At 36.8% G+C, this 17,738-nt stretch overlaps 1 protein-coding gene across 1 annotated transcript in view; it reads right to left on the bottom strand.

The window, feature by feature from the left end:
* LOC150093860 (uncharacterized) overlaps positions 1-17,738 on the bottom strand; it is a 121,451-nt gene that overhangs the window by 67,702 nt on the left and 36,011 nt on the right. Inside the window, exon 3 of the mRNA XM_090412993.1 lies at positions 9,839-10,017. Within this exon, the coding sequence (XP_090269119.1) occupies positions 9,839-10,017 (179 nt within the window). The remainder of the gene's footprint in view (positions 1-9,838; positions 10,018-17,738) is intronic.

Here is a 17,738-nt window from a genome sequence, read left to right as displayed (position 1 = left end):
GACCACTGCTTTTCAATTTGTTCATCAATGATATAGGAAAGGATTTGAGAGGAAGTATTCACTTGTTTGCTGATGATGCAAAGTTGGGTAGAGCAATTGTTAGTGCACAGGATGTCAAAATTTTACAGGATGATTTGGATAGTTTGGAGGACTGGGCTTGGATGTCAATTTAATGTGGCAAAGTGTAAGGTTATGCACTTTGGGGTGAAAAGAATAGCAGCAGTATATCGCATTGGTGGAACCGTACTCCAGGAGATTGATGAGGCCAGGGATTTGGGAGTGTTGGTGGATAGGGAATTGAAGTTTAGGGGGCACATTGCAAAAGTGACTAAATCAGCTCATCAAATCACTTGGCTTCTGAAAAATACTTTAACATGCAGAGACAAACAAGTTGTTGTTCCTCCGTATCGAGCCTTGATAAGACCCCATCTGGACTACTGTGCCCAGTTATGGGCACCAGGGTTTCTTCGTGATGGGGCGGAAGTGGAGAGGATCCAGAGACGAGTGACCAAGATGATAGCAGGTCTGTGGAATGAACCTTATGAGAATAGGTTGAAGATTTGTGGGTTGCAGAAATTGGTCGATAGGCGAAGGAGGGGGCGATATGATTGAGACATACAAATTACTGAAGGGTTTCTATAAGATTGATCCAGAAGATATTTTTGAAAATATGACTGGTGGTGGGAGGACTAGGGGCCATGCATGGAAGCTGGGCAAGAGCGTGGTTGACAAGGGTGTTAGAGCTAGGTTTTTTACTTGGAGAGTGGTGAATGAGTTCAAGGCAAGGTATGATAGATACTGTGTCAATGTTGAATAGTTGTTCTTCACATGATGTTAGGGCTTCCCTCGATGAGTCTGTCGACTCCTTGGAGTTGCCCAGAACAATAATAATAATAATAATTATCTTTTGATTTTTTTTTTTTTTTTTGTAATATTAACTTCCTCCTCCTCATTCCCATCTTCCAGATGCTTCATTTCACTTTTCATTTTCACCAATTCTTGCCTAAGCTCTTCTACTACGGTTGGTCTCAACACTAGCTCTCATTTTGAAATACTCTAACCTATCAATACATTTCACACACACACACACACACACATTAATGCTTTACTTCTTTTTTGTTCACTCTAATAGTGCACAAATCTTTCACATTTTTTGGTGCATACATGAAGCAGTTCTTCCAATGCATCCATGGGAAAATCCAGGGCAGAACTCAATCTTCATACCAAAGCGTTCCGTGCTACATACATGCGTTTCTTTATGGACACCATTTTAGAAAGCAGAAGCAGCAGGACTAAACAGTACAATACAAATAAAACCAACAAAATTCCAACAACACTAGTGAAGGACACTTGTATCCAGCACAAAAAATATGAAGCACAATTTTATGGAAATAAAAAACCATACTATACACTATTTAAAAACACTTTTCTTAGCAGAGAAAAGTTTTCCTGCTTATTTGTTACTATTCAGGTTCCGTTTCCATGCACTATCTACGATGATTGTAAAGTCGAGCAACCAAAAGTATGAATTTATACCAATTGTTTCAAAATCATTAAAATCATTCCTTATGCCGCTAGATTTCACCATCATGATATTACAAACTATTGGAGATGCTGAGTTCACTGTAATATGTACAGTTGTTCTAAGTGTAGTTTGTGAAAGTGAAATGTCTTTTTACCAGCAGCAAAGAGTTTTCAATTTGGAAGGTTATTTTGCTAATTGTTCTCATGGATGTGTTGCCAAAGAATTTCGCGAGAAATATCTGGGTACAGCAGTCCCTCAGAAGTCGATGATAACGAGATTAATGCAGCGTTTTCGGGAAACTGGATCTGTTGCAGATAGGAATCGTTCCAGAAGATCCTCCATTTCGACTGACGATAAAATGGATGAGGTAAAGAGAATATTCCAGTGGGCCTCAACGAAAAGCCTCAGGAAACTTGACACGCAATCATCAATGTCATGTGATAGTGCTCAGAAAGTTGTGAGATCATTACACCTTCATCCACGTGTACTCAATCAATGAACTGAAGGATCCAGATAAAGGCAAACAAATAATCTTCTGCAGATGGTTATGCTCATTCATTGAAGAATGTGGTATAGAGATGCTTGATATAGTTTTTTTCACTGATGAGGCCTGGTTTCATATCAGTGGGTATGTGAATAGCCAAAACAATAGGATTTGGTCGTGTGAAAATCCACATGCTTTTCACAAAAAAGCATTCTCAAAAAATTGGAGTTTGGTGTGTGATATCAAGCCATCATACAGTGGGCCCCATTTTCTTTGAAATAATGGTGAATAGCTCCATCTACCAAGACATCATTGCATAGTTTGTGGCACTCCTTAATGTCAGCGAATGGCATTGCTGGTTCCAGCAAGACAGTGCCACATGACACACATTGAATAGTATCATACATTTTTTGCAAGAATTTTTTTGGTGACCATCTCATCTTGAAAGAATTGCAGTCTCCAAGATAACCAGATTTTTTCCTTTGAGGGTATCTCAAAGATGCTGTTTATCGGAATAATCCTCACACACCGGATGAACTAAAAATGAACATTTCAACAGCGATTGAAAACATCAGTGTGCAAGTGCTTCATATGGTAACATCAAACCTGGTAAAAAGAGTGCGAGTTTGCATTAACAAAGGATGTGGCCACTTTCAACATGTTATTATGAGGTTCCTATTCTTCTTTTGTTATAAAGATCCAATTATAACTTGTATTTGTAACTGTTTCAGTTTTCATATACTTATAATTAACCTTGAAACAGATATGTATTATTTCAGGGTTGTGCAACTTTACAATAATCCTGTAGCAGCTGAACAGCAGTATTGTTTTATAATTGTATCTTCACATGGAGTAGTCTGAGTCCCTATGTTCTTGAAGGGTTTTACCTGGACAGCATGTGACAAGAAGGCAGGGAAAGAAACTGGAACCTCCTGCACAGTATCTATTATACCTTGCTTTGAACTCATTCACAGTCAGCACCCACAACAGACTCTGGCAACCTATTCCACTCATTTGCCATGCTCTAAGCAAAAAACCTAGTTCTGACACCCTTGCTAACTACACTCTCACTCAGTTTCCATGGATGGTCCCTAGTTCTCTCCCAACACACCTGTTCTGAAAAATTTCCTCTGAATTAATCTTGTAAAAACTCCTCAGCAATTTGTATGTTTCAATCTTATCACCCCTTTGCCTATCAACCAGTATCTGTAACCTACAGAATAACCTTACAAGAATAGGTTGAAGATTCATTCCAAAGACCTGCTACCATCTTGTCACTCGCCTCTGGATCATCTCCACCTTCTCCTCATCACCAAGAAACCCCGATGCCCAGATCTGCATGCAGTAGTCAAGATGGGGTCTTATCAAGGTTCGATAAAGAGGTACAATAACCTGCTTGTCAAAGTATTCTTCAGTAACTAAGTAATCTCATGAGCTATTTTAGCTACTTTTGCTATGTGCCCCCTAAACTTTAACTCCCTATCCACTAACACTCCCAAGTCTCTGGCTTCATCAATTTCCTGGAGTACAGTTCCATGAATGTGGTATACAGCTGGTAACCTTTTCATAGAAAAATGCATAACCTTACTCTTTGTCACATTAAACTGACAACCATTCTCCTTTGTCCAGTCTGCCAATCTATTCAAATCATCCTGCAAAATTTTAACATCATCTGTATTAACTATTGCTCTACCCAACTTTGCATCGCCGGCAAATAACTGAACAGTTCCTCTCAGATCCTTTCCTATATTTAATGAACAAATTAAACAGTAGCAGTCCAAGAACAGAACCCTGCAGCATGCCACTAGTCACAAGCCTTCTTTTAGAATCTACTCCTGAATAAACTACTCTCTTATATCTCTCCATCAATCATCCTCCCATCCATTTCACTAATCCTATATCCATCCCCATGTGTTATCCTATCAAAGGCCCTTGCAAAGTTGAGGAGCACTGTATACCCATCACCTTTATCCAACTCAGCTGTCATTATATTATAAAATGTGAGCAAGTTACCGAGGCATGACCTACCCTTCACAAAACCATCCTCCCCCCCCCATATAGCATCCTATTTCCATCTATCCATTCCTGTATTTTGCTCTTGACCAACTTCTCTAATACTTTGACAACAACTCCTGATATGTTCATTGGTTGGTAATTTGCCTCCTTTATGCAATGGAACTATTTTCCTCTCTTTCCACCCCCTTGGGAGTAACCCAGAGCTGAAACTTAGATTAAACAATATGGTCAAGGGCACTGACAATTCCCTTGCTGTTTCAGGTAAAACTCGAGCTGGTATACCATCCAACCCCACAGCTGTATTCCCGTTAAGGTTCTGTAATATGCTATACACCTCCCAATTCCTGTATAAGCCTTTGGCTGTCTCATTCTGGCAATATCACCACCTTGGATGATATAAAGTGTTCACTTAGTAATTCTACTATTTTGACTGATTGCCTACCATTGGCATTCCTTAAAATCATTCTGCCATATACATTCTTTTACTTGCAGAATATAGAAAGAACTGTTTGGGATTCTCTTTAGCCTACATTGCTAACTTACTTTCATAATCTGCTTTTTTTTTCTTACCTTCTGGCCTGTGCCTTGTACTGTAGGTGCCTGCAGGTCACCTTTCTCCTTAACTTCCCTCCACAATTGTTTCTTTCTTTCTTTTTTTTTTTAATCATCCTCAATTTCCTGATACGTACCCTCAAGGAATGTTTAGGTTATGACAGCACTACATGATTAAGTTTGCATTGTTATTAATCTCCTATCGACAATTTCCCTCCAAATCAATCTATTACTTGTGAGCACTCCAATATTGTCATATCTAACATTCCTTGCTTCTAAGGCACTTCTGACTGATCGATCCATCTAAACCTTGGTCTTTCTCTGGGTCTCTTTCCTGCCATCTTGGCATCAAACACATGTTTTGCTAAGCATTCTTCACCCATTCTATTTAAGTGGCCATACCACCTTAGATTAGCTCTGTTGACACATTCTTGGATAATTTAGATCATCATTAAATTCTTGATATGTACCATTGGGAGGGGAGAGTATATAGGATATTATGATAGTACTACATGAAAAAGTCACATCACCAACTTTTGATCAACTTTCCATCAAATCAATCTGTTATTTGTAAGGACTCCAACATTATCAGATCTTATATTTCTGTTTTCTAAGGCCCTTTTTAATGTATCAATCCACCTACATCTTGGTCTTACACTGGGTCTTTATCCTATCAACCTGGTAAAGAATATTTGTTTCACTAACCTTTCCTCCCCCATTCTGTTTAAGCGACCATACACTTGAGATTATTTCCGTTAACACATTTCTGAATGTTGACATCAAGTTCTTTCCTAATATCCTCATTTTTAATGTGATACTGTCATTGATGCCATCTGTTCATTCCACTGATCTTTCTCAGAACTCTAAGGTCTCCATTCTTTGATCAAGTGTTGTATTTCTAACCCAGCTCTCATAACCATAAGTTAAAATTGGTTTAAAAAAACAGTCTTGTCTACAGCTAATTTAATGGTTTGCTTAATCTCTCTCTCTTATTCCATATAAATTTTCAGGTGACTTCCTATCACACCAGTTTTACTAATTCTGTTGTCTATTTCTATATTTAATTTGTTCTCTTCACTAAAAAAAGCCTAAATAGCTGAAATGTTTTACTTGTTCTATAGGTTTTACATTCAGGATACAATTGATTTCAATGTTTCTGTTTATTTTCATTATCTTCTTTTTATCGCTGATTTTCATACCAAATTAATTACAACAGTTATTCAATTTAGTCGGAGAATCTTGTATTTTAGAAATATAACACATTTGCATAAAGTAAAAGACTGAGATTAACATCAATTCTGATATCAGATTTAATGCCACTCTCCTTTATAACGTGATCCATATACATAATAAATAAATGGAGATAATGTGCACTCTTCTCACACACTTGATTTAACATCAATCCATCTTCTTGTACCTCCTCAATTCTGACTGCTGACTTAGAGCTCAAATACAAATTATGCACTGCTTGATATAATGTCCTATTTACACCAATAACTATAGAAGTTTGAAGAGCTTTCTTCTTCACAACTTGTCATATGCCTTTTCCAGATCTACAAAACTTAAATACAGATCCTTGTTATATTCTCAAGATATCTCAATTATTTATTCTCAAGTGAAAAACTAATCCTGACAACCTCTATTTGGCCTGAATCCAGTTTATTCCTCTCCAAGCTTCCCTTCCACAATTTTTCTTAGCTATTTCTCAAGTATACTTGCATAAATCTTACCAGGAACATTCAGTAGAAAAATACTTCTGTAATTCTCACATTCAGTTTTATATTTCTTTTTTATAGATGGTACTATGAGAGCTTTATTCTAAATACATGGAATGGTGAAGAATTTGCTATAATCTATGTCTTGGGGGGGGGGGGGGATATGTAGGCATTGGCTAAAAAAATTAATTTTGCCCTCTGAACTAGAATTTTTATAATGCCATATTGTTGAAAGTTTTTTCACTTGGTTATACATTAAATTAAAGATGCCAATAAATTATATTCTTGTTTATTCCTCTATCCGAGTGTAAGCAAACAAAGTTTGCACATGAAGTATAATCACGACTAGGTTACTTGTATATAGACTAATGACTTCACATTTTTTTGGGTGTGTGCAATCCCCTCCCTCCAAACACACACATGAAAAGCAGAAGAGCCTACAGAAACAAATACCATATGTGGATAGGATGAGGAGTAGAGTAATATACTGATATTCTTCCTGACTTGTTGGAAATTGTAGTCCTTTGGAAATGCTTCATGGGGGGGGGGGGGGGGAGGACTGTTCCACAGAAATGAGACAGAAGTAGGTTTGGTGAGTATGTGCTTGACTGTAAAGAGATGTTGACCAGCTGTTGCTCGAGCTCCTGTATGGTAGGTGACTTGTTGGAAATTGTAGTCCTTTGGAAATGCTTCATGGGGGGGGGGGGGACTGTTCCACAGAAATGAGACAGAAGTAGGTTTGGTGAGTATGTGCATGACTGTAAAGAGATGTTGACCAGCTGTTGCTCGAGCTCCTGTACGGTCGAACTGCATACTCACCTGCTACTTCCAGTCACCTTACATTCCTTCCGAAGGACACTACAATCTCCGACAGTTCAAGAAGAATATCAACAGAACATGAAAGCAGTACTCTAATATTATTCGGATTTGGGATTTATATAAGGTAAATAACTGTTCAGTAGTGAAGTACTATCTCGAGCCAAAAAGAATGCCAAATTTTTTTGGAAGCTGATGATGCTATACAAGTGATATGATTATGCCAGGAAAGGCTTGGAGTAACAGTCAATCTGAGAAGAGAGATTTGGTCTCGATTGTTGCGCTGAGCATTATCAACAGTAAGTGGAGATCTGAGATCCTTTTTAGCAAAACTGCATTTTTGAAGCACTGAAGTCGACTAGGTTGCTTTCACTCCAATCAAGGATACTATGGATAGTGTTCAGGACACTTATTACAGATGATAATATTGAAGCATGAGATGTTTGAGCACTGCAAGGCTTGTCATATGAGTAGGATGAGTTGAACATGATATCAGCAAAGTATGAATAGAGTTTGCAGCCAATGAGAGCAGGTCATTCATATAAATCAGGAAGAGGGTAGATGAAATGTCAAGAGCCCTGAGGGACATTGTCACTGACAGGAAAGTCTGAGGAGAGAATTATAAGTAGGGATTATAAGCACACCATTATAAGTAGGGATAGATATGAGAGAAAACTGGCAATCCATTTACAAAAGGACGATGGCAGTCAAAATTATGGTAACTTGTTGAGAAGCCTCAATGACAAACCCTGTCAAGAGCAACAGCACAGATTTCTCCAAACCTTTCCATGGAATGAGTCCAAATGTGAGTAACAAGCCAGATCTGTGAATTTGGAATGGCAAAATCCATACTGGTAGTCATTAATTAAATTAGATAGCAGTTCTCAAGGTGTTGAAGAAACTGACTGCTGATAACCATTTCTATTACTATAGACAAAACTGATGTATGAGCAATAGGTCGACAGCCTGATGGTAAACATTTATCTTCTTTTTTTTGGGGGGGGGGGGGGGGGGGAATTGGTTTCATATGAGCTTTTTTCCATGCTAAAGGGTGGATACCAGTTGAGTTCAGTTTAGCAAATAGATGATAGAGAACGGATGTTAGTTCAGGAGCACATCTCTTGAGCATAATGGTGGAATTCCATCAGGACTAGCTAACTTTGTAGTATCCAAGTTATTCAAGATTTTTCTGATGTCTTTCTGGCAGAAGGTCAGAGGAGGTATGAGATGCTTATGTTCTAGGCAAGGAAAGAGGTAATTTGCCATGGTCATTTATGCAAGAGTTGGAAGAGAAGAATGAAGCCAAGATATCAGCCTTATCTTTAGGTGATGATACAATGCTACCATTGGGGAAGAGATAGAAGAGGTAGCATAGATGGACAAAAGTTGCACCCAACAACTCTGGTGAGAGACCAGAAGGTAAGTGCCAGTGGCACAAGCAGTAAGTTTTTTTACATTTATCCTTGTTGAATGTAGTTTTTGTCCTTTTAATGGGGATTTTATCGTGGCAGGAATGGCTGTTGCAAGCAACTAGTGAAAGGCTGTTTGATTTTCTTGGATAGCCCTTACACACTTCTTGGAGAACCATGGTTTAAATAAGGGTTGGGAAATTTGAACAGAGTGAGGAAAGAAAGTTTCCATTCCAATATGGATTATTTTTGTAATAAGATAATGAGTATCTGAACTGAAAAATGAAAACAGTAGTTGGGGGGGGGGGGGAATAGACAGGTAAATTGAAACAGAGCCTGAGATCTCAGGAGTGTTTTCTGCTTGGATTAGATCAAGGCTGTCTTTAACACCAATTTGTAGGTGGGTGAGTCTATGCAGTCTAGAACTGGATATAGTGGTACATTTTCTTTGTGTATTTTAAGAGGCCCATATATCTGGGGAGAGGGCAGGTAGAACTGCAGGGTTTTAATTTGTTGGCAACTAGCCAAGAGGTGACATTTTTCAAAAGTCTATAGATGGTTTTGATATATGCATTGTGAGGTAATAGTTCAGTTAGCGGCAGGTAGACTGGTCACTTAGAACTGTGCCAATTTTCTAGTGTAATCTAAGTGGATGAGTATGCCTTGATCTGCTTTCAACATTATTATTATTTTGTTATTTTTGAGATTTAGCTGGCAGTAGGACTGGTCTCTGCACAGTGGCAATTTTCTGGTGTAATCTGAGTGGTTGAGAATTACAGCTGCATTGTTCTTATCCACTTTCTAGATTATTATTATTTTGCTATTTTTGAGATTCAGTACAGCTTTAAATTCTCTGGTGGGCAGGCTTCTTTTAGGAAGTTTTGCTCATGACAGCAGATTGATTACATCTAACTTAATGTTGTCAGCCTCACTTGGTTGTAAATTCCACATTCAATTTGGAACATGAAATCTTTCATTAGTACATTCCTGAAAGTAATGGTGAGGTTATGGCCATAACTCTGCATTACAGCATCCATTTCGAAGACAGGTTTACACTTATTTTTGGGTGGTCTTAAAGACCATCTGCAACTTCTGAATTTACTTTTGGTCTACCATGTACCCTACTAGCTGCAAACTTCCCTACTGTGATCAAACAGTCAAACAGGCAAGAAAGCCATCACCAGGATATCAGACAACCAAGACTACATCCGTTCCCACCACTATGGTCACTGAAGGTTTAGGAGACTATGCCCTCCATTGAAGCAAATTTAAATTTAATTAAACAAAATAAAACTTTTTGACAAAATGATAAATAACATACCATTACTGCTGGAACATAGGTTGGTATTGTTTCAAAAAACTGCAGTGATGATGTAAAAGAGCGGAGGGTAAAATAGATACCAATTAATACAATGCCAAGCAGTACAGATAATCCTCCAGAAATTAAACACAGGACAATGTATTTCTTCATCCAAGCCTGCCAACATGGTAATCGATTACCTAAAAATTATAAAGCAAATAATACAAGTTCATAGATCACACCACACACACAGTTACAAAAATTAACTCAATTTGAGAAATCATGATATTTCAATTATCAATGAAAACTGTAAGCAAGATATTTTATATTATATCATTTTAAAAACTGAGACCTAAAATTGTCAAATTTTATTTACCTCAGTGATTACATGAAGCATACAGAACATATCCAGATGTATAATGTATATGAGATGACTTGTCCATGTTGCCAAATTACAGCAACTTTTTTGTATCATTTTTAATTTTTCATGAAAATAATTCAATCTTTTCATTTCAAAATGCATAATTTTACACTCTGCCTTGGTAAAGCAACATTATTCATTGCTCATACAATCAGTTTATAAAAATCATCCTCTAGAATCTATATTTTTTATTAACTAATGCCCTCTTCCCCAGTATTGCATCATCAACAAACTGAATATTCCTTAATGCCCAAATTAAACAGCAGTGTTTAATTTGTAAAGTTGGAGTTGGATCCTGTATTTAATAAGTTAAGTACAGGATCCAACAACACACTGTTGGTTTGGTCACCTACATTCTCCTGGATTATACTTTATCCTCTGACAATAGTATGTCAGTATCTCCTGCCCCTTTATCCATGTGACTAGGTTCATCCCCATTTGTTCTATTCTACATAACATTTCCATGCAGTAGCCTGTAAAATAAGCTTTGCAAAATCTATCATGATGTAGGTGTTTTTATTATCCAACTCAATACTTCTAAATAAATCCACGACAAGTCTGCTAGATTCCCTGACTAAATTGAATAACTGTTGTAATAGATATGGTATGAAGGTCAGCAATAACAAGCCAAAGATAATAAAAATATCAACTGCATTGTGAATGGAGAACCTACAGAACAAGTAAAACATTTCGGCTACTTAGACACGATTTTTAATAAAGATGGTAAATTAAATATGGAAATAGACAACAGAATCAACAAAGCTGGTATGGCAGGAAGTCAACTGAATAAATTTATATAGAATAAGAGAGAAATTAGTCAAAAACAATAAATTAGCTGTATACAAGACAGTGTCCAAACCAATTTTAACTCATGGATCTGAGAGTTGCGTCAGAAGTAAAACACTTGACCAAAGACTAGAGACTGCAGATATGAGAGTCCTGAGAAAGATTAAGGGCATGAACAGATGGTATCAATAACTGGTAATTAGTTTACGGAATTAACAATGCAAATGAAGTATATTAATTAAAGGTAACTTTAAATGAATCACTTCTATATTTCGGCAACATCACATTGCCATCTTCAGGAACATAAAGATATGGTATGTGCACGCAGGCACTAATACAAAGCAAATAAGGAAGAAAGCAAGAAACTAATATTGTTCCTAAAGTCCTAATGGCGCCCTCTTGTGGGCTAATTTGGTAGTCTTGGCTGTTCGGCTGAAGTTCTCATAATGTAAGTCTCCCAAATTTGGGGTAGTTTCATGCACCCAAATTTGTTGAGGTTAGGAACGTTTTTTAGAGCTGCTGAAGATTCTCAGAATAATCTTTCGTATTTAAACTTGCTGCGATGAGTTATTTTTGTTTTTTTCCAACGAATTTTATGGTGGGTATCTAAGGCATGGTCTGCCAGCTTCAGGAACATATCTTTATGTTCCTGAAGATGGCAATGTGACGTTGCCGAAATATAGAAGCGATTCATTAAAGTTACCTTTAATTAATATACTTCATTTGCGTTGTTAATTCTGTAAACTAATTACCAGTTATGTCTAACCAACGTATAAGCCTTGCTACTAGAAAGATGGTATCAATGGCAATATCATATTAAAAATGAGGATATTAGGAAAGAACTTGACATTGTCAGCATTTAGAAATGTGTTAGCAGAGCTAATCTCAGGTGGTATGGTCACTTAAATAGAATGGGAGAGGATAGATTAGCAAAGTAAGTGTTCTCTGTTGGCAGGAAAAAGACCCAGAGGAAGACCAAGATATAGGATAGGTGGATTGATACAGTAAAAAGTGCCTTAGAAGATAGAAATATAAGATCTGATAATGTTGGAGTCTTGACAGGTAACAGATTGATTTGGAGGAAAATTGTAGATAGGAAGTTAGTAATGATGTTAGGTTTTCATGTAGTACTATCATATCCTGTGCACCCCTTGAGGGTACATGTCAGGAATTTGATGATGATGAACTCAATTGCCAATTTATTGTAGAAATTAAATCACTAAGACATGCTTCTCCCTTTCCCAGAACCATGCTGTCCTCTACAGCATATTATATTTCTATCTTACTATTCCTGAATTCTGCTCGACTAACTTTTCCACTACTGCCACTCCTGAGATACACTATAATATATTATGATTTGCTAGCAATATTCTGGAACCTCCTTATAAAAGAGAAAAAAACAGTGCCAATCACATAACCAGAGATATGCTATCTTCTTTTCATAATTTTCAGAGCCAAGACATATAAAGAGTTTGGTTGCTGGCATTGCCAACTCTTGTAATAACACATGAAATGATATCCAATAGCCATAGTCACATTGGCCTGCTTGGTTAAGTTCCTTTCATAATATGATTTTGCCTTTCTTACTGATGTTAATAATCCTTCTTGCCTGTGTTTTACTGCTCATGAGCTTGCCTATTATCACTCTTTTTATATTTCCTTCACAACAGGTTTTAGCTCCTACTTAATGATGCTTATTGTCCTTGTAACCCTGGGTATACAAGTCTGATACTGTTTGCCTAAAATTCTTCTTGTCCATTTTTGCATTCTTGTGCCATGCAACTGCTCTAAGCCATTTCTTAAGTTTGTCATATCACCAGCTCTGTGGTTTCACACAGCATTTAATAACTGAAATTCCACATGTGCAGCAACCTGTCACATCAAAATTGTATGATCACTCTCCTCAGTTAAGGCAAATTGAACATCAGATTGCACACTGTCAAATCATGAGTCCCATTTCCCTCTATTCAGGTAATTATTTCTAAAAAGCTGCACATATTGTATTTCTATACCAACCCAAATCCTTTCACTGTTCCAATCTATGTCTCATAGTTAAAGTTCCCCATAATAATTACTGAGTCTGTACTTGTACTAATCTGCTTATGCAATGGTATCTACATCTTTCTTTGCTCCTCCTCCTCCTCTCATACCTATAGCAGCAACCTGCTACATATTTTGTACTGATGGACTATCTCACTTTTATTATCATACAATTATGTACTGTAGACTTAATTCTATTTTGCCAAATTTACTACTAAAAATAGTCCAACCAAAGATAACACCGAGATGACATGGCAGCTTCAGTCAAGATACTAAATTTTATACAGCCAAAGTGGAACTATTACTACTACTTTGAAAAAAAAAATCAGCTAATGCCTTTTTGTTCCCACATGGGGAGCAGGCAAGGCCATTTTAGCCCTATTTAACTTTTGGAGACTGAGTGGGCAGTTCAATCTCCACTGGAAGTCAATCAGGCATAGCTGGCTCAAGGCTATCACTAATTAATCGGTACGCAGCGAAGAGGATGGCTAACAAGTGATGCCATCTCGTGGTCCCTAACACAATATTCTTAATGTCTGAAAATAGTGTCGGTTTGACAGCCTATTTTCTTGAGTTTACAGGATGAAAAACCAGATTTTCTGAGAGGAAAAACCCGCTTACATGTGCCAGAGATCGACTAACTCTGAAACCAGTCAAGAAAAGGCTTAGAAAATGTTCCTCTAGTCAGTGACTTTGAAACTATTATAACTCTTGGCTCATCCATGGTACTTATGTGACCTAGCTTTACAATACTTTGTGAGTGGGATTATCATAAAAAAATAAAATGTGACAAAAGATGTTCTCTTTTGAATGGCATTATACCCTAATATAACCTAATAACACAAATTCACTTGTGAAATAAATTAATGACTTAGTTTTTAAATACTGAAAATAGTTTATTTCACTATACTATAATGGGTACTTCTCCTAAAAATGTACATTTCCCTAATTTACAGAGTTACTTCCTAAAATGTGTTATGACCTTTACTGAGATCTCTATAGGAAAGTAGAGTTGCAGAGAGAGAGAGAGAGAGAGAGAGAGAGAGAGAGAGAGAGAGAGATGCCTCTAGGAATTTACTTTTCTAATGAGAGAAGATTTCAATAAAGGTCAAAATGTGATCAGAAAGTGGTGTTCACTATAGGCAAAAGGAAATGTTTTACATTATAGCAGTACTTACAACAACTTGTGATAAAGTTAAATGCTTTCAACATCCTTGCCATAAATATTCTGTCCTAAGTGCTTATGGATGACATCATGGCTGACAACACCAGCAACAAATCTGTTTACAGTAACTAGAAAATGATCAGTTGAAATGATTTATCAGTAGACTATCCTTACTAAGGTTCACCTAAATATAAATTCCAACTTGAAACACATGCAACACTAACTGTTCAAGGGATTTCTGTCAGTTAACAAAGTTCAAAATGGAAGAAATCAACAATATTACCACTTATACAGAGTAATGCCTGATCAGGGTTTTTTTTTTTTTTTTTAAATCAATCTGCAGGTTTGATATTTTTTTATTGATATATTGATATTTTTCTGAAAGAGCTGCAAGTTGTAGTTGGAGAGCATTTCAAGAAAGCTCTTCTAAAGAACAGAGACAAGTGGAATGAAAAATGGAAGAAGTAGGTTTGGTGTATTTGCTGTTGATAAACTGTAAAGGGATGTTTCAACAGACCCAATGAAAAGTGGAAGAATGATGGATACCAGTTCAGTGGAACAGTGTCTATGGACATCCAAAAAACCTGTAGAAAATACACAGACTAAGTAGATTATATGTGAGTTTGTGGTCAAATTGAGTGAGTAAGAGAGTAAGAGCAAACGATCACCTATTGGAAGTGTAACTCTCCTCTGGACAGCATCAAGAGCATTCAAGGATGGTTTTGAGGCACTATCCCTAACATTTGAAGAGTCCTGTTAAGAATAGACAGATTTATTTTTAGAGACTAAGGAAGCTATTGACATCTAAATATAAATAATTATTTATTTAAAGATATTGAGAGCTATGTGGAGGATGGCACTGGTGGATGAAATGGAGAATGCTGTTGGGAGTATTATGTGACAGAAGGATGCCAGTGCCAGTAAAGGGGAAGATATATATGAAACAGCAGTACGACCTGCAATTATATACGATGCAGAATGTAAGCCTCTTAAGAAATAACAAGAAAAGAAGAGTCATTGAAGTATTTGATCTGAATAACAAATCAGGTAATATTTTATCTTATTTTATCAGATAAGGAAGGCTATAAAAGAACTATTTTACTATAACTGTTTTCTTTCAAAGGAAACCAATATTTTCATAACATCGGTATCCACCACCCAAGGAAATATTGCAGATATCAAGTTAAGTCATAAGAAATTTTTTTTAAAAAAAAAAGTGCCTAGTTCTTTATAGATATTTCAGTAATAGGTTTCATTAACATATCCATGACAAATCACTGTTTTAGAACTGGTGAGGCAGTTAAGACCATAAAGATGAACTACTGTCAAGTTTAGTTTGTGTTTTGGAGGAGACAAAAAAACAGCTTACTTACTGGTCTCAATGACTGGATATGAAGTCAACAGAATGAATGCAAAATCAAAATCATTTGAAAGAACAACACCTACTGATATATATATATATATATATATATATATATATATATATAAATATATACACACATACACACACACAAATTGAGGATCAAGATCTGCCTGTCATCACATATAGCAGAAAGGAGAGAAAACTAGTTCAATTAATATTTTTGAATTCAAAAGACAGTCCAGGCAGGCAGGCAGACAGCAAACCACTTATTCTTTCCTTGATATTCCATGAAGGATGATATCTCTAGATCCTTCTCAAAGCTCAGCTGGCATTATTATTATTATAAGGCATCTCCATGGAGTTTGAAAGCTCATCATGGGAGGCCCACAACAACCATTATTGAACACTTGTCCATCACACTTGTCCTTACACACGACTACCTCTAGCAACCCCTTTACCACTCTCCAAGTAAAAAAGAACATGGCTGAATGGCAGAGAACAGGGGGTGACTCCTTGTTCTTTCCCATCCAGTTATGTACTGGAAAATTTCTTTAGCATCTACTCTATAAAACCCCTTTAGTCTTCTATGTTCCATTCCCACTTTTCTGCCTATTAGTTAAACTTTGTGTAACACAAACCTTAAGTCTATCCTCATAGGGAGCACTCTGAACATTTTCTTAACTTCTAAATAATCATTTGAGCTATTCTACCTGCTTTGCAATATGTTCATCATCATATTATCTGCATCTCTAGCTTCATGAAGTTCTTGCCGTATAGGTCCATCTATGTAATACATGATGCAAACCTTTCCATTCCAAAGTACATAACTTTACACTTGGACACAATGAATAGGATAAAAAATTATCCTCAACCCAAACTACCAGTTTTATTTACATGATCTCTACAACACCTTTATTAAATATTGCTCTTCCCATTTTAGCATTGCCAGCAAACAACTGGATATTTGCCCCCAAATTGTTCCCAATATCATGAATTTACAAACTGAACAACAGCAGTTCAAGTACAGAGCTATTAAGGGTGCTGTTATTTGATACTGACCATCTGCCTTCACTTCAATACAATTCCATTATATACTACCTTCAGATGTCTGTCCACCAGCTATGCTTTCATCCATGTTGCCATCTACATGTTCATTCCCATTTGCTCTACCTTACATAATATAGCTCAATGTGGTATTTGTCACATGCTTTTGTAAAATCCAGCAATATAATGGTATAGCCATTTCTCTTATTCAATTCAGTTGTTACTTTATTGTAAAATGAGAGTAGATTGCTAAGACAAGCCCTCCTATTCACCAATTCATGCAGTTACCCACACGGTGTCATATTTTTATCCACCCATTCCTGCATGGGTGGATAAGAATATGATACTTTGCCTGCCTGGTTGGCCAAGTGGTTAGCATATCAGCTCTCCAGCCAAAAGGCTGCAGGTTTGAATCCTGCCATGGGCATGGATGTTAGTAACCGTCTGTAAAAATACTAGTGGTGGTGGTCAGTGGTAGATGGCGTTGGTGAAGATGATGAACGTAGTTGCAGTTGGTGGAGTGGTGAAGACAGAGAGTTGTAGAGTAGGTGCCCTTCCTCGATGAGTCTTTGGACTCCCTGGAGATGTTGCATAATAATAATATAATTTGTTACCTCAGTCTTGGAACCTGCTTTATGTAATAGAACTATTTTGCTTTCTTGCTTCTCTCTTGCCATCACCAGTGTTAAGACTTAAACAGTCTGGTGAAGGGAGCTGTTATTTCATTTGAACTTTTCCATAACACATTAGTTGATATCTCATCCAATATCAGGGCTGTATTCACAGTGAGATATTTTAAGATACTATACATCTTCACCTACCTCTATTCTCATCTCAGTTCTATTACATCAGTCACTGCATTATTTCTACATGGAATACACATATGCATCCTCACAAAGTGATCATTCAGTAACTCAAAAAAATACTATTTCTGTTCTTGTCACTTCCCTGCTATCAGCATTCATTAAAGTCAATAACCATTCTTTCTTTTTTTAACTATCCATATACCAAAAGAATCTTTTTTTTTGTTGTTGTTGTTTGGCATGCTTGGCTAAGTTTGTCTCATAATCTGATTCTGCCTTCCTCACCATGAAATTTACCC

This window comes from Typopeltis vanoorti, chromosome 23, assembly GCF_054136105.1.
Source record: "Typopeltis vanoorti isolate ZY-2024b chromosome 23, IOZ_Tvanoo_1.0, whole genome shotgun sequence".
Classification (NCBI taxonomy): domain Eukaryota; kingdom Metazoa; phylum Arthropoda; class Arachnida; order Uropygi; family Thelyphonidae; genus Typopeltis; species Typopeltis vanoorti.
This window is presented reverse-complemented; position numbering and strand designations above follow the sequence as displayed.